This window comes from Oncorhynchus gorbuscha, linkage group LG02, assembly GCF_021184085.1.
Source record: "Oncorhynchus gorbuscha isolate QuinsamMale2020 ecotype Even-year linkage group LG02, OgorEven_v1.0, whole genome shotgun sequence".
Classification (NCBI taxonomy): Eukaryota; Metazoa; Chordata; class Actinopteri; order Salmoniformes; family Salmonidae; genus Oncorhynchus; species Oncorhynchus gorbuscha.
The window spans coordinates 17,697,865-17,708,562 of record NC_060174.1 but is presented as its reverse complement, the minus strand read 5'-3'; the positions used below and the strand labels follow the sequence as shown (position 1 = coordinate 17,708,562).

The following is a 10,698-nucleotide window of genomic DNA, read 5'->3' as shown; positions in this document are numbered from 1 at the left end:
TGTAGTCAATGAATAGCATTCTCACATAGGTGATCCTTTTGTCCAGGTGGGAAAGGGCAGTGTGGAGTGCAATAGAGATTGCATCATCTGTGAATCTGTTAGGGTGGTATGCAACTTGGAGTGGGTCTAGGGTTTCTGGGATAATGGTGTTGATGTGAGCCATGAACAGCCTTTCAAAGCACTTCATGGCTACAGACGTGAGCACTACGGGTCGGTTGTCATTTAGACAGGTTACCTTAGTGTTCGAGGGCACAGGGACTATTGTGGTCTGCTTGAAACATGTTGGTATTACAGACTCTGACAGGGAGAGGTTGAAAATGTCAGTGAAGACACTTGCCAGTTGGTCAGCGCATGCTCTGAGTACATGTCTTGGTAATCCGCCTGGCCCTGCGGCCTTATGAATGTTAACCTGTTTAAACGTCTTACTCACATTGGCTGCGGAGAGCATGATCACACATTCGTCCGGAACAGCTGATGCTCTCATGCATGTTTCAGTGTTACTTGCCTCGAAGTGAGCATAGAAGTTATTTAGCTTGTCTGGTAGGCTCATGTCACTGGGCAGTTCTCGGCTGTTCTTCCCTTTGTAGTCTGTAATAGTTTGCAAGCCCTGCCACATCTGATGAGCGTCGGAGCCGGTGTAGTACGATTAGATCTTTGTCCTGTATTGACGCTTTGCCTGTTTGATGGTTCGTCGGAGGGCATAGCAGGTTTCTTATAAGCTTCCAGCTCCTTGAAAGCGGCAGCTCTAACCTTTAGCTCAGTGCGGATGTTCCCTGTAATCCATGGCTTCTGGTTGGGGTATGTACGCACAGTCACTGTGGGGACGACGTCATCGATGCACTTATTGATGAAGCCAGTGTCTGATGTGGTGTACTCCTCAATCCCGGAACATATTCCAGTCTGTGCTAGCAAAACTGCTTCATCTGACCACTTTTTTATTGACTGGGTCACTAGTGCTTCCTCCTTTAATTTTTGCTCGTAAGCAGGAGTCAGGAGGATAGAATTATGGTCAGATTTGCCAAATGGAGGTCGAGGGAGAGCTTGTACGCATCTCTGTTTGTGGAGTAAAGGTGGTCTATAGTTTTTTCCCTCTGGTTGCACATTTAACATGCTGGTAGAAATTTGGTCAAACGGATTTAAGTTTCACTGCATTAAAATCCCTGGCCACTAGCAGTGCCGCCTCTGAATGAGCGTTTTACCGTTTGCTTATGGCGGTATACAGCTCTTTGAGTGTTGTCTTAGTGCCATCATTTGTCTGTGGTGGTATGTAGACAGCTATGAAAAATTCAGATGAAAACTCTAGGTAGATAGTGTTGTCCACAGCTTATCATGAGATACTCTACCTCAGGCGAGCAAAACCTTAAGATTTTCTTAGATATTGTGCACCAGCTGTTGTTTACAAATATACATACATCGCCACCCCTTGTCTTACCAGATGCTGCTGTTCTATCCTGCTGATACAGTGTAAAATCTGCCAGCTGTATGTTATTTATGTCGTCGTTCAGCCACGACTCGGTGAAACATAAGATATTACCATTTTTAATGTCCCGTTAGTAGTTTAATCTTGCTCGTAGGTCATCGATTTTATTTTCCAATGATTGCATGTTGGCCAATAGAATGGATGACAGTGACAACTAGTGACAACTCTTTACTCTTCTCCTGATTGTGGTCATGATGGAGTTCTCTATCCAGAGTCTGTCCCAAATTCTTATCATTGTTTACCTTTTTGTCTCTCAGATTAATGCTTTTCTGATATCAGCCTTTGTTGGGGACTGATGGGAATGCCATATTAAACTATGTGTTGTCATAAAAAGGTCAATAATTTGGAAAATTGTCTTGATATTGAAGCCTAGTACATATATACTGGTCTTGTCCCTCCTCTCTGTGCGAAATATAAGTAAACATATTTAATTTACATCAGTCATTGTTTTTTGTTGTTGTGTGTATTTATTAGAATCCCCAAATAGCTGTTGCTGAGGCAGAGGCTCCTCTTCCTTGCTTCCAAAAAGGAGACAACATAGATTTTTTAACACCATTCCTTATTCCAGTCTCAAATTTTTGTCCAATCAGCTTTTATTTTTGTATACTGGTACCTCTTTCTTTTTAAAAGCTTTTCGTACATAGAAAAAACCTGTAAGGGAATAACGAAAAAATTATAGATGAGTTTAAAAAACACAGAGACACCTCTTTATTTATTTTTGTTTTACATTTTTCTGTAAATAATGTGCAGTACAAGATATATATGGTATACATTTAAAAATATATATTTTTCTTTTAGTATAAAGAAAATATCTATGAAGATGTATCAAAAATGAGAGATCAATGTTGTATATTTTCTCTGGATCCATTTATATATTGTTTAATTAATTTAATTGTCACCCCCCTTTAGCCCATTCAGACATAACTTCTCAGCTCTTACTAGCCCCTCAGATATGTACTAATACACTCACTAATAGCAGTAAAGATGAATGCTAGTTTGCATGGAAAAAGGCTGAAGCCACAAAAGCAGAGCATTCTATAGCTGCAGTGTGTCAGCATCGTTCACCGTTTACATCTGTTTCAATTATCTTGTTTCAAATATTTGGGAGAAATAATGAATTGCAGTGTGCATGTTACATCAGGGGCAATACTTGCCTCCATATGACTTGAAATAGTCTAAATGAGACTGCACAAGTGAGATAAGATTAAAAAGAGAAATCATACTATCACACATCCTGTACAATAACATAGGTTTAAAAAAAAGCTATTTAGTAAACTTTCATTTAGGGACGAAAAATATGAATGACCTTTTGCCTCTTGTCTGTGAATTGGTTATTCAGTCCAAGGTCTCACTCCAGGCACGTTTCCATCTAAATGAGAGAATATATTACTAATTGTATGTGATCGAAACCACTATCTCCCTTAAGCCTTTCATTATATTATACCAATGGTTGTTTCAATGGCCTTTACTAGAGAACGGATGAGTGCGAAACAGTCACACAGGTAGATCAGTCTTTCAATCATCCTCAAGAGATGAAGAGGTCAAATTTATACTTCATTGAGTCCCACCAAAGTTTTGATGTGGGACGATAATGATAATTGTGTAACACTAATAATAGAATAATACTACTGTAGTAACAATTACAATAACAACAGTATCGAATCATCGTGAACTTGAGTACCTTGCAGTTCAGTATACATTTTCAACATTATTTTCTATACCACATGGCTGTGAGTTCTCAGTAGTATCCAGAGATCCCCCTCTGTAAACTGTCCTCCTCCTTTCCGATGCGGTCTTCCTTTCGTTGAAACAAACTGTAAATACATTTTAGTTACAGTATATATGTTTAATGTGTGGATTGCGTTGTATTGACTCCAGGCTTGCAAAACAAAAAGGGGAAAAAAGCTGTAACTTTCGTTATTACAAAGCAATACAATACAAATAGCAATTCTGTACTTGATGATTAATATATTTATTATTTTTAAAGGTTTAGTACCTCAGGTTCATTTGGAAAGTGTCGGGTCAGTTTGTTCTCACTGCTATTTCTAGGTAGTATAGAACTGAATTAGTGGATTTATTGGATTTGTGGTGAGAAATGTTGTATCAGAGATGGCACCAATGTTACAAAAAAAACAACTACAAACATTTGACTTGAGTGTAAATTTTGAAAAGTACTATAAGAGTATTTTTGAGCTGATGTTTTTATTCTTTGCTTAGAAGGTAACCTTGTGTTTCCAAACCGACCAATAAGGTTTGCGTTGTCATGAAGGTATTGTAATTTTAGAAAAAGACCCAAAGTGTTGCTTGTTTTTGGAATTTATTTAATCGTTTTGTTTGTGTTCTTTTTTGAATTATGCATCCACCAAACACTGTTCTGGAAAGTACAGTTGACTTGGTTTACATGTATTTTTACTTTGTTTTTCAATTGTGAGAATACAACAACTATTATGCAGTAGTTTGTGTAATATAACAAAAAGGGAATATAGTGTCAATGTTAAATTGTGAACATTACCAAATCTACTGAACATGTGGAATTCAATGACAAAAATACAAGTTTGTGCTGTTACAATATTGAAGTGTTCATTATTTCATGACTACCGTAATGTAGTGTGCATCTCATATACAAACACAGAAGACACAAACAGCAGTTGCACCATTTCATTTGGCTCGTAACATTGCTTCCAGGAGCCTGCCACTCGCTGAAACATCACATATTGTATAGCCCCTGTCTATGATGCTGCATTTGAAGCACGTTGAGACCATCTGCTATTCACTATCTCATAGGTGCCTGGCTCATAGGCGCCTACGCTACCCTATACTATCTATAGAGTGGTCTCTGATGCTGCATTCATAGCAAACTCGGACCTTCTGATAGCTACTATCTCATAACTGTCTGGCTGTCTATACTATGGTGTCTACACTTGTCATAAAATTATCCATGAAGCATCCAGGCTTGATTTAAATTGGGGGGGGGGGGGTGGAAACAACGATCTGTGCTACCACAACTTGGTCCTATGCAAACACTTTTATACTGTACAAAGTTGTCTTGTTTTTCATGTTTTGGACTTAATTATAATATGTAGACTTACCAAATAGCCTGATAAGGCAGCATAGCCAGCACTCAGTTGAACTTAAGACATCAGAGCAGAGAATTGTGTTGATACAATTAATTGTGTTGAATTCCTATACTCAGAATTCATGCAATCATATTATACCAGTAGAGGGCACAAGACCCCATGATAATACAAATGTTACTGACTGACATCACAGTCAACAGAATTCCTGTGATGAATGGACAGATTTGTATCCAATATGTTGATGGTAAATGCTACAATTTCACGATGGAATGCATTCTCCGGATGCGATGCCAGGAATAAGAATAACAAAGCATGTTATCAAACAATTTACACTACTGAGTCAGCAAATACCCAATAATGTTGGCTAAAATGCCAAACTTTTAAAATTCACATAAATTAGTGGAAAAGTGTGCCATTGGCATACATCACCAGTCAAAAGTTTGGACACAGCTACTCATAGAAGGTGCTTTTCTTTATTTGTACTATTTCTACATTGTAGAATAATAGTGAAGACATCAAAACTATGAAATAACATGTGGAATCATGTAGTAGCCAAAAAAAGTGTTAAACAAATCTAAATATATTTTTATATTTTATATTATTCAAAGTAGCCACCCTTTGCCTTGATGGCAGCTTTACACAATTTTGCCATTCTCTCAACCAGCTTCACCTGGAATGCTTTTCCAACAGTCTTGAAGGAGTTCCCACATATGCTGAGCACTTGTTGGCTGCTTTTCCTTCACTCTGCGGTCCAACTCAGCCCAGACCATCTCAATTGGGTTGAGATCAGGTGATTGTGGAGGCCAGGTCATCTGATGCAGGTCTAAGGCACTGCATCTCAGGGATAGAGGCATCACTACAGGCCCTGGTTCAATTCCAGGCTGTATCACAACCGGCCGTGATTGGGAGTCCCATAGGGCGGTGCATAATTGGCCCAGCGTTGTCCAGGTTAGGGTTTGGCTGGGGTAGGACGTCATTGTATTTTGTTGTTAACTGACTTGCCTAGTTTAATAAAAATGTCTACTGTTCTTGTTTCTTGGCCCAAGCAAGTCTCTTCTTCTTATTGGTGTTCTTTAGTAGTGTTTTCTTTGCAGCAATTCGACAATGAAGGCCTGATTCACGCAGTCTCCTCTGAACAGATGATGTTGAGATAACAGTTGATGTTGATGTTACTTGAACTCTGTGAAGCATTTATTTGGGCTGCAATTTCTGAGGCTGGTAACTCTAATAAATCTATCCTCTGCAGCAGAGGTAACTCTAGGTCTTCCTTTCCTATGACGGTCCTCATGAGTGCCAGTTTCATCATAGCACTTTATGGTTTTTGCGAATGCACTTGAAAAAACTTTCAAAGTTCTTGACATTTTCCAAATTGACTGATCTTCATGTCTTAAAGTATTGATGGACTGTAATTTCTATTTGCTTATTTGAGCTGTTCTTGCCATAATATGGACTTGGTCTTTTACCAAATAGTGCTTCCGCCCATACCTTGTCACAACACAACTGATTGACTCACATTAAGAAGGAAATCAATTCCACAATTATTATTTTTTTTTACAAGGGACACCTGTAAATTGAAATGCATTCCAGGTGACTACTTCATGAAACTGGTTGAGAGACTGCCAAGTAAGCAAAGCTGGCATCAAGGCAAAGGGTGGCAAGAATCTCAAATATAAAATATATTTTGATTTAACACTTTTTAAAGTTACTACATGATTCCATATGTGTTATGCCATAGTTATGATGTCTTCACTATTATTCTACAATGTAGAAAATAGTAAAAATAAAGAAAAATGTGTGTCCAAACTATTGACTGGTACTGTATGTGTTGTGCAACTCCATAAACAAACTGTTGTACAAAAAAAACATGTTTTTATTCATATGAAATCATTTATGATTTGAATAAGCTACAAATGTAGGTACATCATTGGATTTTAATTTTGGGTTGGACACAAGTTTGAACTTATTGGAATTCCCAAATATGTATTGAGCAATATCTTACTGTGCCCCACCCATTCATTGAGTCTATTGTGCAAACGCAACTGGTATAAAGGCCTACAGTGGAGACATTGGGTACAGGATCTTGCTCTGTTGTTGTTGCATCAAAATTGATCAGAAAATGAACACAACAGACAGCAAAACATGTAACTTGTATTATCAAGCAAAGTTTATTTGATATCAGAATCCAAGTAAAAATAGGAATGTGAAATAAACTATTCAGTGCAACAAAAGATGACAGCTTCACATTAATATAAGAAAATACTGAAATAAGACACTGTGGAGCATTGAATATAAAATGTACATGTAATATGTTCATAAATGCTTGCTTAAAAACGTTAAAATGCATAAGAAATGGCATGTGCCCAACCCTGTTAGGTAACATTCGAGTTTGTCAATAAACATGCAAATACTTTTTACTTTCAGTATAAGGCTATGATATAGTAATACAATGGCGGTATGCTGGTTTGGTCAAGTCTTGGGACTGTCTATGTAAAGTACACCCATGAGAAATAATGTGTAAACAGTATACAAAAACGTACATTAGTGAAGTCCTTTCAGTCTGTAACGTCGTTGGCTCCATGCACATAGTGGAAATATTTGAGAGCCAACAAAAAAAGGTTAATGAGCTTATTTATGCTGGTTGACAAATGTCATCCTGCTACTAGTACACTTCAACTTGATGTGGTGATAACTGGCATCCGCTGTTCACATGATTCAAAACCTTTAGTTTTAGCTGAGCCACTTGTTCCCGGAGTACATTTGCCGTTGAGGCTAGGTCAGTGTTTTGAGTTTTTAGGTTCTTAACTTTGTCCTCGAGTCTGGATATCCTCTCCAGTTTCCTCTTTCTACACTTGGACGCAGCAATTCTATTCCGCAGCTTTTTCCTCTCTGCTTTAATGCGCTCCTGCGTGTCCATGTTGATAGGCGACAGTGGCGGACTGTCGCCGAAGCTGTGCACGTCAGGGACTGTCTGCGGCTCATCCTTCAAGGATTGCAGCCGGGAATGCGCTTGCTGTTGTGTGGAGCCTAAATGATGAGAGGGAGGTGGTGGGAAGGGGACAGTGTCTGTGGAGTAATTGACAGTGGTGCCCAAAGGCCCATTGCCGTAACTGTTCAAGTTCGTATAGACGGGTAGGTCCAGGTGCATGGTGACAGGAGCAACGTTGGTGCTTAAGTCCATACTGTTCGTTTGAGCACACGTTCCGCCGTTCAGCTGGTTCTGTTTGTGTAAATCCTCGAGAGCCTTGACGAATCCCTCTGCAAACTCCTGTTCGTCGGTTACCGACTTGGGGTAGAGGAACTGAGAGGTCTGTGTTGTTGTGACCATTCCGTTGGACTGAATGATGAGTCTCTCTAGCTCCGGGGAGGCCAGTTTCAGCAGGCCAAGGTCCGGGGAGATGAGGATGCTCTCGGTGTCGCGGAGATTGGGCTTTAAATTTGTGGAAGTTGCCAGGTTTAAAATCATGTCCTTCTTCATCATATTTAAAAAATATATATATATTTCTTAGATGACAGCAGCTGTAAAAATTCAGCACACCCTCACAACAGAAAGAGGGGTTCCCATAACAGCTCAGTTGTTGAAGAGAAAACGATGCGTAATTTGCGCACAATCAAATCAAATACGCGTTTAAAGTTTTCCTACCCTTGTCCACGTTCAGTGTATTGAACTTATTTTCCTTCATTAGTGATGTCCTTTTTTTGTTTTTCCTTAATAAGAAACAATGAATAAGAAACAATAGATGACCAGCCTCCAGCTAGAGAGGTAGAAGTTTCTATGCGTGCGCTCGCGCGCTGCCTCCATCTTTTCTATCCTCGTAGGTTCCATTGTGTCACTTCAGAGCGCGGAGATTGGACAGAAATGACGTTTTTCCAGTATTTTATTTGAATAAGGGGACGTACCATTCATATTACCATGGAAAAGGCGGGTAAACTGCAAACAGTGCGGTGCATTGTGGTTTGATGTCATAGCAAACCTTTGGATCGAGGCGTGGGGGTTGGTCAGTGCTTGTTTTCTTCACTATTCTATTTATTTTGCATTTTGTACAGTAAAACAAGTCACTATTAAGTGTCCCATAACATTATTTGGACTTTATCTAAGAAGTGTGGTGCAGAGCTAGTTATAATTCCAATGTCATCCCCCTGAAAATATATAACAAATATTACAACAAATATTATGGTAGAACTCAAATGTGCTGGTTGATAAAAGACAGGTGGCAGCGTGACGATGTGGCGAACTGGTCTGTCTGCCCAATATAAATGATCAAAACTGTTGGAGGAATAAAAAATACCATAAATAGGAAAGTATACCAGTTTCATTTGAGGACCAGGATGTTGACTGCTGTGCTATACAGATTAGCTGGGAACAGATTTTTGGTGTACCGATGCCATGGCACAGGGTGTATGAGTTGATATATAAAACGATGCAAGACTCAAGATTATGATTTTTCGGCAGGAGTGTGAGGCGATCTTGGAGGGTTGGTGGCCTGGCGGTTGGGAGCTTGGGCCAGTGGCCAATAGGTCACTGGTTTGGGTCCCCGTTTTGACCTGGTGGGAGACCTGTCGACATGCTCCTGGGCAGGGCGTTGACCCTGGTTGCTTCTGTGGGTTGCTCTGGATGGGAGTCTGTTAGATGACAATGTAATGTAAATGTTGAGCAACTTCACTGCAGGTAGATTGTATGTTTTAATATATAAAAAAACATTTAAATAAAAAGTGTGGTGAAAGTCAGACAAAGAAAAAAACTCATGGAGAAAAGATGTTGGGCCAGTAACTGAAAAGTAAACAAACTCAAACCGACTGGGTGACAAATCTGTCAATGTGTCCTTGAGCAAGGTACTTAACCCACATTGCTCCTATATGTCGCTGTCTGCTAAACTGTCACAATGAGTATGGTTTTTATGTGTTTTTATAATTAGTTTCATGAAAACATACATAAAATGACTGTCAGTGGATTCAAGGTCACACAACAACTGATTGACACAGGAAAGGCACACTCACATGTAAAGTGCTTGATTTGCCAGAATCCCATTACTACTACAGAAACATCAGATCTCAAATTACCCTCAATCAGCCTCACTGGTGTATATCTGTGTTGTCACTGTAAGGGGATATACAGTTCCTGCTGCCATTGCCTACCTTTGTGCCCTTTAGCAAGGCACTTAACCCCCCACAACAACTGATCCACAGGCACCCTGCTCAATACTTATGTAAATAAGGTATTTCTGTTTTTATTTTTAATAAATGTGCCAAACATTTCTAAAAACCTGTTTTCGCTTTGTCATTATGGGGTATTGTGTGTAGATTGAAGAGGGAAAGAAATGACTTAATACATTTTAGAATAAGGCTGTATACTTCCCCAGCATGCTAAACTGTTCCTGTAGATGTCTAGTCATTGTGCTAATGCTAGTTTGTATTAGTTTGAGAAACTACATTTAACTTCCTTCATACTGGACGCAGAGACATAAAAATGGTATCCACCAGTTCATCTGACTCTGGAGAAGTAGCTTCATTGCCAAAATCTTGAACTATTCCTTTAAATACCTGTCCCATAGGCCATACTAAATCAACATATTGTTTCTACACGCAGATGTTATAGAAGATCATTTTCCACTGCTGTTATTAGACACAATCCGATTTGTCTCCTGTGAATGGAGCTGCTCAATTTCTAGAACAAAACATTGAAGTGCATGCACTTTTAATCTTATTTTTTAAACTGAGCCTTATCTGGCTCCCCCAGTCTTCATACTGGCGTGGTAAGGGTTACACCGAAGAGGCGTGTGTGCGTCATAGGTAGGCCCATCTCTGCAAGGCATCGTGTGGGTGGACCCGCTCAGTGGGCGGACCACGTCTGTCTGTGATGTAAGAGAGAGAGCAGCAATGGAACTCTCGGTGGCGGAAGTAAGGGGTGAAAAGGGGGAGGGGGTGAACACTGTTCACTGAACAGGCAAGATATTTATGTTAGAAAGAGCTGAATCAACAGTGCAAAGCATGCGGGGGTGGTCCTGTGAGAAAAAAACTGTCAGTTGAGGATAAAAAGAGGCAGTAACGTCTCCTATTTTTTTGTTGTTGCAATGTGATCAGGGCTGTTGTAGCCTGCTCATTCTATAATACACATGCTGTTGCTATATATGGTATTGGGGCATG

General features: G+C 39.6%; 1 protein-coding gene across 1 annotated transcript; it reads right to left on the bottom strand.

Moving 5' to 3' along the window:
• Positions 1–6,573: 6,573 nt before the first annotated feature.
• On the bottom strand, positions 6,574–8,394 carry LOC123991439 (transcription factor jun-D-like). Its single transcript, XM_046293055.1, has one exon. It carries the CDS (start codon positions 8,033–8,035, stop codon positions 7,217–7,219), a length of 819 nt encoding a protein of 272 aa, XP_046149011.1. The 5' UTR covers positions 8,036–8,394; the 3' UTR covers positions 6,574–7,216.
• Positions 8,395–10,698: the final 2,304 nt, after the last annotated feature.